The sequence below is a fragment of the Urocampus carinirostris genome, chromosome 17 (genome assembly GCF_059441175.1).
Source record: "Urocampus carinirostris isolate Australia breed hairy pipefish chromosome 17, RoL_Ucar_1.0, whole genome shotgun sequence".
NCBI classification, from domain to species: domain Eukaryota; kingdom Metazoa; phylum Chordata; class Actinopteri; order Syngnathiformes; family Syngnathidae; genus Urocampus; species Urocampus carinirostris.
This window is the reverse complement of record NC_142365.1, coordinates 19,015,815-19,036,832: the sequence shown is the minus strand read 5'-3', so window position 1 is coordinate 19,036,832 and position 21,018 is coordinate 19,015,815. Positions and strand designations below refer to the sequence as shown.

Genomic DNA, 21,018 nt, shown 5'->3' with positions numbered 1-21,018 from the left:
GCTTTAACCTTTCATTATGGGTGGTGCACTGGAAACAAATGTGTGCCTGAACGTAACACGAGGGGCATGCTAATGTAAGGGAGACAGGAGCTAGCGTTGAGGCTATGCACTTTTACGTTACAACGCTGCGTTGTAACTCAAATGTGTTCAATAATGAGGCAACAGGTCTTTACAATTATAGGGGATTGGGCGGATTCCATTTCATGTCCACTTGATCAGCACTAAATAAATAACAACAAATGGAAAGGACGATCCGTCCCGTGTTTTTTTTACTGCTCTGCCGACTCAAGCGGTGTCACCCTTGAGGCAGCGGAACAAGATTGAACATGACGTCAGTGTATCAGAATCGGGATGCGGCGTGGGAAAGGATCAATCTGTATCTGGCCGTAACATGAAGAACGAATTAATGACATCGTCAATCGATATATATTTTTTCATTATTCCCTCACTCCTTTGGAAATGGTCATAAAATTGATACATTTTTTTGTGTTTTGCATTTAGGGTAAATCAAAATGTAACCCACTCATTATGGTCGGGATTTTATTGGCAGCAAATGTATTGTCGTCAATTACTTACTGTAATGAAAGTCATTTCGCATTTGCAAGGGAGAAACACATTTGGCAGTCTACAGACTAAGCTCCTTTCAAAAATGAAATAATCTAAACTAATTAGTGTACGAGGTTGCCATGCATTTCTCTCCTGTGTACTCATTGTGAGGATAGATCAGTTTGATGCGGCAATCATGGATTGGTATCATTCCTTTACGAATAACACCGACGGACACTAATACAGCTGTGGATTTCTGTGTTTCCCTATAGAATCTAGGAAGGTCCATTGGCACGCTCCCCCGGAAGAACAATTTGGAACATATTTTAAATTCAAGCGCATCGATCTGGTGCATTTTTTAAGCAATATCAAGAAGCTAGATATTTGATGGAAGTGTGCCCTTCTAAGCTATTGAATCATAAATATACTACTTATAGGGGCAATGACACAGCAAACAAGTCCCACCGACAAAGCATAGTAATCTACTCATCATCTAATTTGACTAAAAAATAACTACCCTTATTCCAATGCCGATGTTGTACTATTCGGTGAGTAAACTGACCAAATCACCTATATACATTTTAATTACCGGTAAATGTAATACTCATATTGGTGACTTGGTACATTACAGTATTAAATACCAGTACAGCTGCTTTTGCGATTGCTGCTGCGACAGGATGCCGGTTCTTCTTCTTCAGTGGTTTACCGGAGGTTATTGTAACACGCAATTTATGAAGTAGATTGCCATTGAAATGAAAGCAAAAATGGCAGCGACGAAGCATTATGCAGGTTGTCTGTGCAGAAATCTTGGCGCTAAACCGTTTTTTTTCTGGTTGCGAGAGTTGGAAAAATGTTCAACTTAAGGAAAATGTGAAGCTTGACAATATCATATTTTACCCAGCCGTCTAATCATCATAGTTCATGCTGGGCGGGACAAACACAGCAACAACCGAATGTCATCATTCATATAATGTGGTATCTAAAATTATTTTGATTCACTTTGCATTTATATATATTTAATTTTGTTTTATTTTTAACAATACACATTTATGTGACTCTGGCGGGACCAATGAAACCCTGCCGGTTTGCCAGATTCTTCTTATGTACGGGAAACACTGCATTTAGACAGAGACAGCTTAAAATGCATTGAAAACACCATTAGACCCTTGCAGAAAATGAAAGAAGGTCATCGTTTCCCCTAAAAATATCTGGAACAGGATGCATAACACGTCATGAGATAAATGAGGTACTAGTGCTACAGAACTTTTTTTCTTAGTTGTTGTTCGAGTCAAGTCAAGTCACAGTCGTTTATATAGCCCTTAATCACAAAAATGTCTCAAAGGACTGCACAGGATTACAATGACACAATTACCTAATCTTAAACCAACATGCGGGCAAGGAACAACTCAAAACCTCAGCGTGAGGAAAAAGAGAAACCTTGAGAAGGGACCTCACAAGTGGTAATCCCCCTTCCAGGATGACCAGGGTGAATTAGATCTAGCATTACAGTACACAATCATAGTAAAAACTAGGTAACATGTTGAAATTTTTTTCCGGAAAGTGCATGACGGTAGCGATGCCCCCAGCCTGTAAACTAGTCCAGAAAGTCTATGACGGCCACAACGCAGCTCGACGCATTTCGACTGTGTTGATGGTAAGGGAAAATAAAAATTAAATAAAATGAAACTCGGCTATGTTATTTGTTCAGGGTATTAAACTGGTAAATTTAAATGTTAGTAGACACTCGAAATAAGGAGAGAAGACAGCGATGGATTTTGAACTTAAAAAGGAGAAGAGTGGAGAGAGCCCATACCTTTGATGAGAAATTGGAACCTGTTCTAAATTCCTCCTTTGAGCCCTTTCTTTTTATTCAAACTCCTAGTTTACAACAGCACATTCACCCTAAAAGGTGTGGGAATTAGAAAACAGCAACACAATTATCTAATACTGTCAATTAATGGGAACCAGAGGTGGGCAACCTGGTCGTCGAGGGCTGCATGTTCTACATGATTTTGGAGGTTTCTCATGTGAAACTCAACTGATTGATATCACCTGAGTTGAAGAACAAAAATATGAAAAAACATGCAAGCAAAAGGCATGGGGCACTTGGAAGACCGGGTTGCCCATATCTGGTGTAAGCAGTTTATTAGTCAAAACAATGAACAGAAGTGTTAAATACTGGTCAAAATAACACGCAATAAAATTTCCAGGTGTCCAATATTAGAAACAAAGTAAAGGATAGTTCATTAAATACACACATTAAAATGATAATAAAGAGACTAACTTAATGGAATTTGCTTAATCCATTCCAAATATGTTACTATTCTGGCCAAGTTGACATCAAATTAGACTGTCTGTGTCCTCTGAAAGGTAATCCCAAATTTTTAATTATGCATAATGTTAGGAAATAGTACATGGTTTTTGCATAAAATGTATGTAATATATACGCTGTAGTTATATATTCCAATATTTTTCTAAGATAATGCATTTTGAAGACAGCATGCCTTGTTTTTGTTATCTAAGCTGTGACGTCATCGGAGGAACACCAGCACTTTAGCAAGCCAGGCGCCATATTGTATTACGTGTTAATTAGTCAAAAGGTTACGAGTATTTTGAGCATAGTTTTGGTAGTTGTTGAGGAGAATGCATAAGTGTTGTGTTGCAGGTAGTTGCAGTAATGGTACAACAAAGGCCGAGTAGCCAAAAAGAAGCTAACTGGCAAAAAAAACCCACAGCCTAACCGGGATTTATCAACGAAAGGCAGCCGCAGCCTCTGCCGACCAAGGAACACGCAGTGAACAGCCAGGCTAATCGGCAACAGACAACAAAACGCGGCAACCGCTACAGCAAAAAACACGAAAGCTGTCAGGAATAGACAAACTAATGAACACAGCAAAACCGGCACTATCGCCAGGATAGCAGATCAAAAAACATGCAGTGAGCAGCCAGGCTAACTGTGAACCAACAACAAAATAGCAACTGTTATGGCGATAAACGTGAAGCGGGAATAAACAAACCAAGGGACTTGGCCAGCCAGCCACCCAAATAACACATGGTGGGAAGCCAGCGAGCCCCAACCGGGAGCAAACAATACAGGAAAGCCCTCTGCAAATCTGATGCTAACTGGGAGCCTACTGAACAAAGTTATAACACGACACACTTGATGAAAAACACAAAAAAAAGCCACAATGGCCTACCTCCAAGCAAAAATGAGTGCTATACAACACAGTCAGCTTGGGAGCTGGCCTCACATGTTGTGTGAATGGGAGTTTCCATTTGAAAGTGTTGTGTTCTTTCAATTACATCACAGCCCTAAGGTTAAAAGCCAGATGGGTCACCTTTGAGACTACATTTCTCGGGTCTTCCAGTGTGTGGAATATTTTTCAGCATATTTGCATAATTGTTGGGAGAAACACTACACGTTATGTGCCTAATTGAAAAAAATTCTGTTTGGGAATACCTTGAATTAGCAAGTCTGACACCCCAGTGTGAATAATAATCTTGCAGGGCAACTTTATGAGTCAATGAGCCTTTTTTTGCATCATGTCTTTCACAGAGGAGGGCGAATACTTCCTGAAGGTGCTGATTCCCAGCTATGCAGCCGGCTCTATAATTGGCAAGGGCGGCCAGACTATTGTTCAACTACAGAAAGAGACGGGTGCCACCATTAAGCTATCGAAATCCAAAGATTTCTACCCAGGTAAGGAGGGTTCTTTCATAATTTTTATTAAAGCTCTTATGCATGAGGCATAAGAGTGGATTTTAAAAATTCAACAGATCAAGATAAACCGGTTGATTTTCTCACAAGTACAAGCTTTGGTTAGGTGGAGAAGAAAAAAAACGCATGCATACACTTTTTCTTTTAAAATAAACCAAACACAGAAAATACTTCTAAATGATAGTCAGCGCCCAGATGCTTGTATTTAGAGTACCGGTACCTTGGATTGCCCCAAGTTCAGATGTTAAAACCGGGTTTGCTGTCATATTTGTTGTCACATCCCTTAGCCCATAACATGGTCCCCAAAGACTGCTCGTATTAAAGCTAACATCAAGTAGAAATAAATGTGGCAAAACAGCAGCACTAACAAGAACTCAATGTCAATCCAACACCGATGAAAGACAAGTAATATACAGTACCACTGCTGTCACAAAAGAACACAAAGGATCGTGTCACAATTGCCAAAAAGCAACTTGATTATCCTCAAGACTTTGAGAAACATTATGTGGACTGATCAGTCAAAATTCCTGAATTCTGTGTTTTTTGCATATCACCCACAAATATTTTAGACCATTTAACCAATTTTAATATCACACGGAGACAACCCAAGGAAAAGGAGTTTTGAAACGTTAATTCCATTTATTAAGGTACAAAAAAATTATCTAAACTTATCTGGCCCTATGTGAAAAAGTAATTGCCCCCCTTGGTAAACCACAAAGTAACTGTCACTAAGGCCACATGCTAAATTTATTGCCACCATCTGTGTTAAGAAATTTCTCGAGAAATTACTTGAATTGAAGTATTGTAGTCTACAAAAGAAATTCCAGAAAAAGGTTATTGAAATCTATTAAACCAGAACAGGTTACAAAGCTATTTCCATGGCTTTAGGGCTCCAGTGAACCACTGTCAGAGCCATTATCTACACATGGAGAAATCTGGGAACAGTGAAAAACCTTCCCAGGTGTGGTCAACCATCTAAGAATTAACTACAGGAGTGCAATGACGACGTATCCAGGAGGTTACAAAAATCTTGAAAAACATCCAAGGAACTGCAGGGCTCACTGACGTCAGTTTAAGTCAGTGTTCATGACTGCCCTATCAGAAAAACACTGGCCTAAAATGACATCCATGACAGAGTTGCCAGATGAAAACCACTGCTGTCACAAAAGAACCCAAAGAATCGTGTCACAATTGCCAAAAAGCATCTTGATTTTCCTCAAGACTTTTGGAGAAACATTATGGGGACGGATCAGTCAAAATTCAACTTTTTGGAAGGTGTGCAGCCCATTATATATGGTGTAAAAATGGCACAGAATTTGACAAAAAGGACATTATGCTAACAGTAAAGCTAGGTGGTGGCAGTGTGATTGTCTGGGGCTGCTTTGCTGCCTCAGGAACAGGACATCTGTTGTGGTTGGCGGGATAATGATTCTGGTGTCTACCAGAAGATCCTGAAGGAGAATGTCCGGCAATCAGTTTGTGCCCTCAAAGTCAAGCGCTCTTAGATAATGCAGCAGAACAAAGATCCAAAACACACCAGCATGTCCATCTCACAATGGCTAAAAACAAAACAAAATATGGGTTCTTGAGTGGCCAAGTCCAATTCCAGAATTAGATCCAATTGAAATGCTGTGGTGTGACCCTAAACGGGCAATTCATGCTAGAAAATCCTCCAATATGGCAGATTTGAAACAATTTTGCAAAGAACAGTAGGCCAAAATTCTTTCACAGCGTTGTGTAAGACTCATTACAAATGATCATAAATGTTTGATTTATGTTACTGCTGCCTAAGGGTGCCCAACTTGCTATTAGGTTTAGGGGGCAATGACTTTTTCTCGTAGGGCTAAATAAGTTTTGATTTTTTTTGTGCCTTAATAATATATATTAACTCTTCCTTGTGTGGTCTCTGTGTAATATTAAAATTGGTTTGATGATCTGGAACCTTTGTGAGTGAGAAATATGCCAAATAATCACAGAATTCAGGAAGTGGGCAAATGCTTTTTCACGACACTTAAAGTGAGAGTATTAGTGTTACTAGGTTATGCCTATTTATGCAATTGTGTCTTACTGTTTGAATGTCAAAATGATTAGAGTGAAAAATAGAAAACATATTTGGCTCTCAATATCACATAAATAAAGGGTTGGAAAGGGGTGTGTAGACATTAAATGTGCACTGTATGTCTAACTGTAATTCAAAGCTCAACTAGCTTTGTGATAGGTTCCCATTTTTCCAATTCCTTAATGTTGAATTGAATTGTTTTTGTCATTTATAATTATTGAACATTGTTTTTGTTGACAAGATTTGACATAGCACTCAAGGATAAATATGTATTAAAGACTTTAGAGAGAAAAATAAAAGGAAAGAATGTCAAGATAATAAGTCAGAATATTTACAAGGTAGTGCTTGGAGACTGGCCTAAGTTGTAATAATGGAGCAATGAAAACTAGTGTATCATAACCGATTTGCAAAGAAGAGTAGTGCAATAGCAATCAGCAGCAACACAAATTCCTAAATAAAATGCAGGATATATATTTTCCACAATTTTGTGTGCTTGTTCAGGGGGGTCATGGCCCTGGGTAAGGAACTGTCCATGAACCTGTTAGTTGTTTTAAGATCTGTAAGCGCCTACCAGGTCAAAAAGGTGTGGCGAAGTGAGAAAATTCCTTTATAGTATTAATGGCTGTGCTGCTGTATTGAAGCCGGCAATGTCTTCCAAACTGGTCAGAGAGCAGCCAATGATTTACATGGGATCAAAATTCAACTTCATGGACGTGGGGTATTAAGTCAATTATTGACTTTGCAAACGTTACAGGATGCTCTAATATCTCCTCATACACAAATGTCTGAGCCGGAAAAAAATCTGTGTTTGCCCTTCATGCCTCAGGGGATGCTTGGAAAAAAAGGTAACAGATGTTGTATATTTTGCTGCTTATTCAGCCCAAATTTTAATAAAATGGCTGCAATCAAAGATATATAATGAGGTGTGTTCCACTGGGATATCAGAGAACTAAATCAGCAACGTACTGTGCCCAGTAGTGAACAAGGTTCTTAAATGGAGCACTAAATACTAATGATAAGTACCACCATGAAGAATCATAATAACGGGACCCATTTGAAATCCATCCATTGGTTTTCTATACTGTTTATGCTGCTCAGAGTTGCAAGGAACTGGCACCAATCCCAGCTGATTCTGCAAAAAAGGCGGACACCACCCAGGACTGTTTGCCTCATGGAGAGGTAACATTAAATAGTACGAGTTAATTGAGAAGAAAAATTGAGAATTTTCATGTCCTGCTTAAGACGAATACAAAGTGCTGTAATTATGTGGAAGGGTGGAGTTTTCTCGTTCAGTAAATATAATTTTGTGAGACCCTGGTGGACAGTCTAGGGAAGTCCAGGGGCATGCTTCCGACGAAAATGTTGGACATTTTAAATTCAAAAGCACTGATTTGGTGCATTTTCAGATTAAAATCAAGATCTATGATGAATGTGTACCCTTGTAAACTATTGGATCATAAATACACTAGTTATGAAAGGCAATGACCCAGCAACTGATGAACACCCACAAAGCATGGTAAACAAGACAGGAGTTTAATGCAAAAAATCTACTAATCCAATTAAAATAACTAATATTGTTCTAATTCTAATGCTGTACTATTTTAAGTTATCTTATTGGTGGGTAAACGGACCAAATCAGAGATTTAAGTTAATAAATTTGATTGAATGTAGTATTTATATCGATAATTTGGTAAATCACAGTACAGTGGAACCTCGGTTCTTGACCATAATCTGTTCCATAACCCTGTTCGAAAACCGATTTATTCGATCACCGAAATCGTTTTTCCCATTAAAAGTAATGTAAAATAGTTTTAATCCGTTCCAACACCCTGAATGTTTACCATGAACGTAAAGCTAACCCAGGCTAACCGTACGTTCGCGTTAGTGTAATCTTTCGTATTAAAGATTACGCTAACATGAACGTGTAAAAATTAAAAAAATCAGGTTGTTTACACGTCGTTTAGCACCCGGGTCTCCACAAAAAGTGGTGAGCGGTTAAAGGATAAAGAAAAGAATTATGATTAGGATTTCTTAACTTTGTGGTTGTCTCGAAAGAAGGGAAACTCGCACACCTTCTTCATTTTGCTATTATTTCTTTCTTAAATGCAATAGTTGTATGCACTACTCTTCTTTTTTCACCTGTAGCAACTTTGCTGCTTGCACCGACCTTCTTCGGAGGCATAATTAGGGCCTAAAACACTCCGTTCACCGATATCAAAAGCGAAAGCGAAAAGAAGTGGGCGCGCACGTCATAACAGTTCTTCACGAGGGGTGGGGGCAATTTACACGATCTACACCCGTACGCCGCTCAGCATCGCACCCTAGCGTACCGGCGTTCGAACTCCGATTTTTTGAACGAAAAGCGAAGCAAGAATTTCTCGAAATGTTTGGTCGAGAACCAATTTGTTCGAACTGAGAGGCGTTCGAAAACCGAGGTTCCACTGTATTGAATAAAAGTACCCCTGCTTTTGTAATTGCTTCTTTAACTGGAGGCCGGTTCCTCTTTGATGGTTTAATGGAGGTCATTGCTAGTGCAGTTCATGGTCTGTAGTTAGGCCCTATGTCCACCAGAGCATTTTCCTGCTTTGAGTTAATTTTTCTAATTGCTTGCAATAGCAGCGCCACGTTTTTACACTCCATTAAAAACGCTACCAGTGCGACGAAGCGCCAGGCAGGTTTTCTGCGCAGAACGCCTGGCGTTGAATCTTTTTTTTTGCTGGCCAACAGTTGTAATATGTTCAAGTTGGGGATATCGTGACATTTAACAATCACAGGGCGGCCTAAATGCTGAAACAACTGAATGTCGTCACAGAGTGAGGGACGGACTGACCAAAATTCCTCCTGACTGACAAGAGATATGTAGCACAAATACACTCCATGGCGTTTTCCATCATTTACAGTATGCAATGAGAGTTATTTTGATTAACTTCACATTTTTACATATTTAAATATTATAATATTAGTTCATGAGACTCTTGGAGGACCAGTTAAGCCCTGGCGGCTCACCACAATGTTCCTATATATGGGAAATTATATTTTGCTTTACTAGCGCAGACACATTAGGATTTATCTGGACTAGAGCTAAGATTCATGGCCCGAGCCCGAACCCGAACCCGAGGCAATTTCGGGCCGGGTCGGGCCTGAAATGTCAGTCATACGGTCGGGTCGGGTCGGGTTCGGTCCTGCTTTTTTTTTTTTTTTTTTTTTTTTTTAATTAATTAATAATTATAAATATATGTTCATTAAAAATATATACTTAAACTATGTATGGATACTAGACCAAGGAATACTTGTTATAAAATAAATAATTTGGATAAAACGGAGAAGGAGCTGTAATTGCTTTTAACGGAGCCAGAGCATGCTCTGTGCACGTGACGTGACGTGAACGCTGTCCTCTTAATAATCTTCCCCTCCGCAAATTCGCGTGATTTTGGCCTGGTATCCCCGATATGGAGTCGGACCAACAAGAAGTTAAGGATAAACTCAAGAGAGGAGAACTGACGAGGAAAACGCACTCTGGTAAGAGTTTTAATAAGCGTTTTATATAGAATACGATCGCTTTTGTCGGAAGTGTACATTGACGTTGGTGACATTTTCATCCGCGTTAAAAAACGCAATTTGCAGAATAAAATCACGCTTTATTGTTTAAATAAACGCGTTATATAGACTAGGATCTCCCAATTATTATAATTAGCTCGCTTTATTGTTTTAATAAGCGTTTTATATAGAATACGATCAGGGGGGGGGGATTTGCATAGGAGTCGGAAAAGGGCACAACACGTCAACACCCCCTCAATGATAGTGCCGCGCTAAAATCTTAAGGACGTACTACTACTGCTGCTGTGGATTATGGCCCAATGATCAAGTCGTCAAAATGACGGACGCCCTTAAATGTTTTCGCTACCTCAAAAAAAAAAACCCGTCAATGACAGATTGTCGCTTAATGTAACATCTGCAGTGCAGACACAGAAATATAAAAGATGTAAATGTTTATACAGTTTTATTTAACTAAGGCCTAGATGTTGTAACAAAAGGCAGAGTTTAATTTGTTATCATAAATCACCCCTCCTTATAAATAAAATATGTAATTTCGGGCCCCCTCGGGCCGGGCCAGCAAATCCAGTTAATTAGTCGGGCTCGGTCCGGGTCGGGTTTAATACCCCTCGGGCCTGCGTCGGGCTCGGGTGCTTTTTTTGGGCCCGATCTTACCTCTAATCTGGACTGGGTTGGGGTGGAACACACCCAACTGATGATGCCTCCTTATTGTTTTCAAAAATGTTGTAGCCGTGCACATTATTCCTTCTTTTGTGGAATTTGAGATGGATGCACTTGGGGTCTGTGTATGAGATTGTCAGACATAAACTGCACTGATAAACTGCAAGAGCTCTTCTTCGGAGATCATGTAGTGTTAAAGCCCCAATGTGTAGTATTTGACCAATAGATGGCCCTGCAAGGGATGGCAGTAGGATGCCAGAAGAATATTGTGCTGATCCAAGAAGGGATTCCACAATAAAAAAGAAATACCCATTTTTCGAACCATGATTTATTTATTATTATTAGAAATTAAAATAGTTCATGTATTTTTTGCCTAGTATTCAGATTAATGTTTTTTTACTGTTAGGAGGCACTAAATATTACACACTGTCCCTTTAGGTAAATCATTTAATGTTTGTTATTCTGTCTTTTGGAGTAAAAACTTTGTATAATCCGTTTGTTTCTTATTTAAAAAAGGGAAAATGATAATTAAATCACCTGGAAAGAAGTTTTCTGACTATTATTGCATACGGTTGTTCCTTAATTGGGCTCACGCTTGTTTGTTTTTTTGACTATTAATGTGTTTACTTTATTGTCACTATTGGCCATTCATGTAGCTGGTCTTTGATACACACACCTCTTAGAGCTGATCTGCTTTTTGTAACCTAGGATATTTAATAAAAGGGCTCGGGGAGGACTTAATTTATGTTCATTTGTTTATATGGCATATATTTGTAGGTATCTATTTTTGTATTTATACGTGTATTTCTACATACGACAAGATTAGTCCTACATAGGCTTCCTGGCTTGTGTAAGATTGTAAAACACCCCTGTAAAAAAGAAGGTAAGATCTATGTTACATCAAATGATATGTACTGCATCCCTCACATTAAAGTCCACCTCGGTTGACATAAGCCCAATGTAAGGCCTTAAGATAGAAAAAAAAGTAAGAGTCTTTGGGCAACAAAGATAAAACAAGGCTCCCCTGCTTCATAAATGCAGACCATTTACCATTTGCCTGATCACTATGTATAACACAAGTATTTTCCAGAATAGCTAATTTAATAAGTCATTTTTGTCAATGCCTAACATGAAATTGTAATTAATAGGGATAAGGGAGTAATTGTATTTATGCAAGGCTTTGGTACTATTAAGCTGATACCAAGGGCCATCTTCCAATTGTGAACAAAACAAAAATGAATAGATTTTTTTTTTTTAAGAAATAGCTTGGAACATACAATACATTACCCGTGAATTACATGCAGCTGGTAGGGGGTCAAATTCACAGGTATTGTAATTGATAAACGGAGCTTGATAGAAACCTGATGGGCAGGGTTGGGGAGTAATGGAATAAATGTAACGGTGTTAAGTAATTAGGATACAAAATCATTTTAATTGTATTCCGTTGCAGTTACAGAAAAAATACCTCATTAGATTACAGGCACTGTCAGTTAAAATAAGGATTACTTTGCAGGATTACAATCATATTTAAAACTATATTTACATATATGTAATGCGCCGAGAGACAAGTTGTGGCTATTTTGTTGAAGTGGCGTGAGCCTGCAGTTTGGTGCGGTCAGCGCAGTTGCACTCTAGAGATACGTTCAGGGATATTGAGTAAACATGATTGATTGTCTCCTTTTTGTATTTTGCAGTTAATTGATTTTCAAAATCACTATATAATTACTGTATCGTTATATTGTGAGAATATTTTACTCAGCCTAATAGAGTTGAATAGTATAAGAGGTTTGGCATCGCCACTTCAAACTAGTAAAACTTTAAACTAGTAATCCAAAATAATTAAGTTACATTTCAGATTACTGATTATAATTTTCAACTTGTAACTAGAACCTGTTCATTACATTTTTAAAGTAACCCTCACAACCATGCCGATAGGCCTAGCATATAGTCCTAAGTGTGACAGAGAGTATTACAGTTTTGCCAGGTTCTATGAGTAAATATATGATTATTTTTAGTCCGTGCAATAAATTAGATACTACAGAAGAATGAAGAATTTGGGTTTTTGGAGTCAAGTCTGGTCAAGTCACATGTATTTGTATAGCCCTTAATCACAAAATGTCTCAAAGGACTACACAGGTTACAATTACACCATCCCAATGGACCAATTGACCAATCGGATTAATGTGTTTACTAGTGACAAGAGTTTGGGGAAAATCGGTTTGGAACAACGACCTATTGTTAAGGTCATTGCACAAATTAACATAATTTCTGCATTTAACTAGTGACATTTAATAGATGATTTTATTCATGTTGCTCACAACAGGGTTAGGGATCCTAACTCTCAGTTAACGATCATGGTGATTGGAATCCCCTTAATTGATAAAGGTAATCCTCTAAAAACATGCAGGACATATGTTGTCCACCTCTCTCCTAAAGAAAATTTTCTTTACAATAATATGTTCTGCCCACTGGTTTAAGTGAAGTATTCTGTTTTTGCTGACTCAATTTACAACCAAAATCCACTTTATTCATCTTTGATAACTGCTGCTGGGTAAAGATGTACCGTGATCACAGTTGCACAGGGCTCAAGTGTTTACAAAAGTTCACAGTTCACGGATCCTTTAACTGCATGGTTCGTCTGGGAACCAATGAGTAGGCAACTCTGGACAGCCTTCTCCACTGTTGACGGTATCTGGCCTGTCCTTGGGTCGTAGAGAAGTTAGCACCAAGCTATTCCTTAATGTCGCCGGCCTAGTTCTTTTTCGGTCTTCTTCTCCTCCTGCCCCCTTTGACTGTGCCCTGGAAAATTATCTTGGTCAGTCCTGATGATCTTGTGTGGGACCATACCTCAACAGTTCTTTGTAGGGTCCAATGTTCCCTCTGATGGTGATGCGCACTGTTTCGTTTTTTCACATGGGCCAAATACCTTATGCCTAGAAGTTTCCTGTAGCATCGCATCTCCATAGCCTGGATTTCTTTTTCTAGTTTTGCTGTAAGAGTCCATGTCTTGCAAGTGTAGTGGAAGTAACCAGCGCTTGCATGAGTCTGATCTTTGATTTCACTGCCAGGTTCTTGTCCGTCCAGATGGGTTTATGTCTGGAAAGTGATGTTGTGGTTTGAGCTATTCTGCCCATGATCTCTGGTTCTGACCCCTCTTCTTATATGACAGCTCCAACATAATTAGATTTGGTGACAGGTTCTAGCTCTCTGTGGCTGAAGTGATGCTTGTGGTGATACCTTGGGGATTGTTGGTCATTACTTTTATTTTTCCTGTGCCGATTTCCATCCCATACTGGATTGATCCTTCTCCAGGCAATTGACCAGATCTCTGAGTTCCTGTTTATCTCCTGACAATGCGGCAATATCATCAGCAAAACGGAGGTTAGGGATTTTATGTCCCATAATACTGACTGTATCTTCATGTTGCTCTAGAGCTTCAGAGATGATCCTTTCCAGGAAGATGTTGAATAAAGAAGGCAGCTTTGTCTCACGATTGTGGTTATAAACCATGCTCCAATGGTACCATCGATTAGTACAGCACTGTTGCCATATTCTGTCAAACACCTTCATGAAATCAACAAAAACGTGATAGAGGTTTCTCTGATGTTATTGAAATTTCTCACAGAGGATGCGCACATTAAAAATCTGTTTTGTGATGCTCCTCTCCTCCCTTAAACATGCCTGTTCTTTGGCTAGGATGTTTTCAGCCTGTGGTTTCAGTCTGTTCAGTAGAACCTTTAGCAAAACTTTACTTGCATGGCAGATGAGACTGTTGGTGTTGCATAGTTTAAAGTTTCCTTTCTTCAGTATCATAGTTACTAGCGATTTTGTCAAGATTGCCACTGTCCTGTTCGCCCTGCCATTCGCACCAAGGCCTTGTATTACAGGACATCTCTGTATGCACAGGCCCCGAGGTACAGCTGAGGTAGTCAGACTGATATTACATTAAAAACAGACATTTGCAGTTAAGATAGTCCTTTACCACGTTAACAATGTATGGGTCAAATTCCTTATTAGTGTCATGTTATCTTAATGGGAAAAAACAATCCTTAAAAAAATAAGGACATTTCTAAACTAACCACAATCTTTTGAACCGTATTGTAAGTACATGTATTCATTAATTCATTTATTTACAAAAGTACCAATACATAAATTATTATACATACTGTAATTCTCTTTGTATTATTGATATATTTTTAGGCCGCCGCCTGCTCTGCCCATTTGCTCTGCCCATTTGCTCTGCCCTTCTCATAATTGTGATGAGTGACAAGATGAGTTCATAGAGAGGCTGCTGGCAAGGATTTGATAGGGCAGTTGTCGAAGTAATATGAAGCAACCGCTTCTGTGACGTGCACAATATCAGAGTTGACTGACAGGTTGACAAAACTTACACTACCGATCAAAAGTTTTGGGGTGACCCAGACAATTTTGTATTTTCCATGAAAAAGATACACTTTTATCTGTCATATGAGTTGTCCAATGCTTGTGTTCTTTTGCCTATACAAATCTCTTCCTTTTGTTGGTAAGTCTTAGATATGGCTTTTTCTTTTCCTATCAGCATCGCAGAGTTGCCTCTACACTGTAAATGTTGACACTGGTGTTTCTGGGTACTATTTACAAAACTGCTAGTTGAGGACCTGAAAGGCATCTATTTCTCAAACTACACTCTTGTGTGGTTGTGCCTCCAATTTTTCTTTCCACTCCGGTAAGAGCCTTTTTGTACCGTTCTCTTAAGGGAGTAGTACACGTCGTTGTTGGAGATCTTGGATATCTTCTTGGCGTTTTTTTTTTTTTTTTTTTTAGCATTTTTCATCTGAACTTTCTCTTTTTCTGAATATTCTGAAAGTTAAATCACACCCAAATACTTGACCAGTTGAAAGGATGGTCAGTTTTATAGCTTTTCTAACCAGCTAAACTTTTTTTAGCTGTGTTAATATCATTGCACAAAGGTTTTGTCATCAACCATTAGCCTTCTAACGCAATTACCAAACAATGTACTATTAGAACTCTGCATTGCTGGTTGCTGGAAATGGACTTCTATAAAACTATTTACATATTGCATTCAAAACAGACATTTGCAGCTCAAATAGTAATTTGCCATGTTAACAATGCATGGGGTGTATTTCTGATTAATGTTATCTACATAGAAAAAAAGTTATCTTCCTCAAAAACTAAGGACATTTCTAAACGACCCACAAACCTTTGAATGGTAGTGTAAGTACCTTCATTTGAAATTGTACTTCAACCCAACAGATATTTCTTCCAAACGGCTAACCTTTGATAAATCGCTTTCCATTTTAGTTAATGTTCGAGGCTGTACTTGCCGAAGACGCACCACTGGAAATGGTGCCCCCACGACCCTAGTGTTTAAGAGATCCAATCAACCAACCAGCATGCTAATACCATTAGACACAGTTCACACCTTCATCTGTCTTTCTGAAGCTTCTTGAGCCCTCTCCAACACTGGCGCAATAACACAAAAGAGAAATCGGGGGACAAGAACCGGCGCAGCCATTTTCTCCTGTGACGGTTCAGACAGACTACCTCAGCTGTACCTCACAGGCTGTGAGAAACATAAAATTGTGGATACAGGGATGTCCTGTAATATGAGGCCTCGGTGTGAATGGCAGGGATGGAGATAGTGAGGAGTGGGGATGATGCATGATTGTATGTGAGAGGGGACAGGCAGGCCATCCCAGAAATAGCCTTTTTCAATCTCTCTGTAGACTCGACCCCTCTCCCAGCTGTATCCAAGCTACTTCAACACAAGCCAAGTTCCTTATTCCGTTAACCCACCCATATCTTCCTTGATTGCTTCCTTGTGCCCGATATGTTGACAACACACTTTCATTAGACTTGCACACCCACCATGGACCACATTCTTTTCACAAGTTTTCACATTAGGCCTGATGCCAAAACTTTGCCAGGCTGAATTTGCTGAGCCTCCGTGTATGCTAGCGCACTTTACTTTGCATGTGCCCACTCGCACAGTGCACATGGAATATACACACACCCACTCACCCAGTGATTCACATTGCTGTGTTTAAGCAGCTGCTAAGAGAGTAGAGATGTCGGCACTTATGATTTGAATTCAGTAAAGTAACAACCTCAATCTTGATCCAGTGCGATAACATGGAAGGGTTGGATGCCTATACAAGACAGAATGTCACTCCCTTATCTCATCATAACAATATCAGATCAGATATTGGAGTTAGTCGACTACTGTAAATTCCGAACTACAGGGCGCGCCTGATTAAAAGTCTCATTTTCAGATTTAAAACTAAACTCAAATTTGGGTTTTGTACAAGCCACGCCGGATTTTATGACGCAGGCCTAAACAGCCATACAAATAAACTAATTTATGTCGATTTGTAACATTCGAAGCCCAGGCGCATGTATGGCGCCAACTGCATGGGGTATTTGATGTCGAGGCCTTAGGCTGCAGAAGACCACTGGTTTTGGGTTTGCTCCCCTACAACAAACAGATAGTACTGGTTTCAATAGTTGCCAGTAGCAGGGGAAGCCTCCTGATCTGACTCAGTTACAGCACCTTCATCACCTGGTCACCGTTCTTGACAGTGTAAGGCGTCCTTCCCTTCTTCAGTGATGAGCCGGACCTCGGCATTGACAGCAGCTGCCCCAGCAATATGTCACTGTAGCCAATCGCAGCCTATTATTTTATTATTCAGCTGTTTTGTTTTTTGTTTTGTGCAGATATTTTGTTGTTCACTATTGTTAATTAGTGGTTGATGCTGTTTGTATTGTGCCCAAATAAACTTAATTCATTTATTTATTTAATTTAAGCTTGGCACAGCACTTGACAACGGCCGTTTACACATAGGAAACCAATGAATAAACACAGACAATTAATAGTAATTAAAAGTTGTGTTTTTACTAACACGAGGAACTGTGTGGTTAATTTTTTATAACTGTTTGTTTGTGTGATATTTTTAATAACCTCAATTTTACAACAATTCTGAATAAGGGAAGTTCCGTGGTCAAGCAACACTTTTTCAATAGAGTAGACTGTTCACATTGGAACTTTATGGTTTTTGGAATGGAGGGGAAAAAAATCCTTTGATGGCTCAAACTTGGGCTTTTATTCATGACTCTTTTTCGAACTGAAATTTCCACTTCAAGTAAAACTTTACTTGTAACTTACAAAGCACACTATGCTTTTATTATTTTGCTTCGTTTTGAAACAAACCCATAAAAACGTATACAAGGTTAGTTTTTAATTGTATTATAAATTTGTTATCATTAATTTGGATCAGCCAGCTACCGCAGCCTCTTCGTGTGTAGTTTGCATGTTCTCCCCGTGCTTGCGTGGGTTTCTTCCGGGCTCTCGGGTTTCCTCCCATATTCCCAAAAACATGCATATTGGGTAAAATTGGCCCGTCCAAATTGTCTTTATGTGTGAATGAGCAAGTGAGTTGTCTGTCTCTGTGTGCTGTGCAACTGTCTGGCAACCAGTTCAGGGTGTCACCTACCCACTCCCTGAAGATAGCTGGGATGGGCTCCCTACTGTGGATAAGCGGTGCAGATAATGGATGGATGGATAATTTGGATCAGAGGTTATTTTAAAAAGCTGCCAACAATTTTTTTTTTCAGGAGCGAGTAAAATATTAGAATGGGCAGTGAGGTTGCTCATCATTAAATTATCTGTATTTAACATAACTACAAGAGAATTAGGCGGTTAAAATCAATGGCCTTTAACTTAGGCGCCAGTAAATTTCCTCGACAAATACTCCTCCACCTGAAGCTATAATAAACAAAAGGTTGTTAAGGCAAAAATGTGGCCTGTTATCCATTAAAAAACTCTCACAAAGATTATTTATCTGAAATTTTCATTTCGAAAGTCATTAAATATTTTAATCATTTAAAGAAATGTGATGCCAGTCGATGCTGACAAAGTTGAAACTGATGGGTAACAATTTTCCTAGCCGATTCCATTGAAATATACAGCAGCCTCTGTAGTAAGATCCCACGGACTGGAAGTACTGTATTGCGCTCTCAGACCTAGGTTCTAAAAGGAGGGTTGAAAGTAGGCCATATTCACGCTTGTGATTTGTGTGCATGTGCGTGTGTCGCTTGTACTTTCGACTTCAGCAAACCACTAATCAAACCTAGAAAGTCAGAATGAATATTGCGTTCTCTGCTGGTTTCTAATGAGCATATGTGTATAAAAAAAGTGCAAAACCAATCTAGAATAGACAGTAAGCTGACTCGCTTGAGAAATAAACCCTCAGTTTGAAGTGTGAAAAAGGTTAAGGGGAAAAAGGGTATTCTCAGTCCAGTAATTCATACTTTTGCTAAATTCTGCCCTGGTGCTCTTGCATTAGTGGCTTGTAATCTGGATATGTTTGGTAGTTATATGGTTATGTTTACCAGGTATTTGTTAGGTGTACAGCTTGTTAACTATACAGAAATACAGGCGTAGGTACTGCTGCTGCCCAGAGGCTTCATCTCTATTCAGCTCATTGATTTTTGTCTTTTCATCTCCTGTTTAAGCAGCTTCGAGCTACTCATCTTTTTGTTGATTTTTCTGATTGGTGCATACTTCTACCCCACGTCCCATAATCACACAAACAAAAGCATTAAAACTCTACTACTAAACTGCATGGCAGAAAGTCAAGTTAAGTCTCCTCCCAACCAGCAAACCAGTCGACTTTAGGACTGCAAGTTGCATCCCAAGGATTGTAAGGAGTTATTAATTTTAATAGACTATCACCTTTGCTGAACTGGGTTCAAAAGGTAACCCTCCATAAGAATTCCTGCCGATGACGACCCAACCAGACCATTAACCCACTCTCCAAGCACAGTCAGCTTTGAGTCACAACTTTGCCAACTAGGATGTTTAAAATGTATACAAATTGAGTTTAAAATATTCCAGTTAATTGTCACCCCAGTCTCATATATGGGGCTAAATAAGCGTTCCATGGAATAGGAGAGCAGTTGTGTCTTTCCAGAAGTTCAAGGAACATTCTCTCTCAACCAAGAAGTCTTCATAGCAACGTAGATTTAGGGCAACTCCAAATCTGTTCCAAGCGTATTATCGAACTGATCTGTAGTCTTTGTCATTATTCTATCATTACAGGAACAACGGAGCGTGTTTGTCTGATACAGGGTACTGTTGAAGCCCTCAATGGTGTCCACAACTTCATCGCAGATAAAGTCCGAGAAATGCCCCAGAGTGCTCAGAAGCCGGAACCAGTCAGCATACTGCAGCCACAGACCACAGTCAACCCTGATCGAATCAAACAGGTGCAGTGAAGATCATCCCAGGATAATGATTTTCTGTCATCTAACCAAAAAGGAAATATCTAGTTTATGGTTTCTATGGTATTCTATGGCCATCGTGACCTAATTATAAGACATTTATCTCAATATGACTTTTCAACCTTATATATAACACAGAATAGTCCTGATTACAAAATACCCCAGTCAGCCATGATGGGCAAATAAAGATATTTTTGTTTTTAACATCATCCATTATAGTGCACACGCTAAATATGTTGAGTGTGATTGCTGTCTGGTAGGCACAGTTCACATTTAGGACAGCGTGTTTGTTCATTACCACAGCATTTTCTGGGCCATGACCCACAGGCTGGCAAGGTCAGGAAAAAGTGACGGTAGGTGGTTATTTTTACCTGCAATTTTTCATAGCAAGATAAGCATGTAACAGCTGTAACTTAAACCCCCAGGATTAACAAATTGCTGAGTAAAGCAGGCGCTGGCATAGGTCCACTTCAGAAGGGGCAGTTCCTAGATTTCTTGATGCTGTTAAAAGTAGGGCTGTAATCATGAGTCGACGTTGTCGACAAAGATCAATAATAGAAATAGTCGCCTGACACGTTTCCCCGACAAAGAGAGGCATCTCTCCATGGACATAATCTCTGCTGAGAGTCGCGCATGCGCAGTAGCAAACAACGCCTCTGTCTTGAGCAGGAACATAATCATACAGAAATGTCGGTGTCAACATCAACAATGTGTACCAAAACTTCTAAAGTTTTGGAGCATTTTAGCCTTGGTACAGCAATTAAAAAGACTAGATGAAATGTTTCCAAAGCAGGCCTTTCGTATCATAGTGGTAGATTGGTGACGTACAAACATGAAACACGAAACGAAGTGCGACTTGCCTCAGGAGGGATTCAAGTAACATTTAAGCCAATAATATTTTAATTACATGATTGTACGTATTATCTGTGTGTGTTTTGCTATAAAACAGAGCTTGAGCATAAAAACATATTTGAAATTAATTGCATGCAGTCCAAAGAACAAACAGCAGTAGTTAAAACTGTTTGATTTCAAACATTTGAATCGTTACATACTTTAGTTACAGACTTTGCTGTTGACCACTGAGTGGAGTTAACAAAATATACATCATACTTGTTTTATTTACTCTAGTACTGCTGCTTATATGCCTTTTCTGGGTTTCTAGCTGGGGTCGGGATCCTTTGGCTCGTTTCATGAGTATACT

General features: G+C 39.2%; 1 protein-coding gene across 2 annotated transcripts in view; it reads left to right on the top strand.

The window, feature by feature from the left end:
- nova1 (NOVA alternative splicing regulator 1) overlaps positions 1 to 21,018 on the top strand; it is a 37,831-nt gene that overhangs the window by 6,231 nt on the left and 10,582 nt on the right. For both annotated transcript variants that reach the window (XM_088320908.1, XM_088320909.1), the window contains exons 2-3: positions 4,103 to 4,246; positions 19,636 to 19,802. In XM_088320908.1, the coding sequence (XP_088177034.1) occupies positions 4,103 to 4,246; positions 19,636 to 19,802 (311 nt within the window). The remainder of the gene's footprint in view (positions 1 to 4,102; positions 4,247 to 19,635; positions 19,803 to 21,018) is intronic.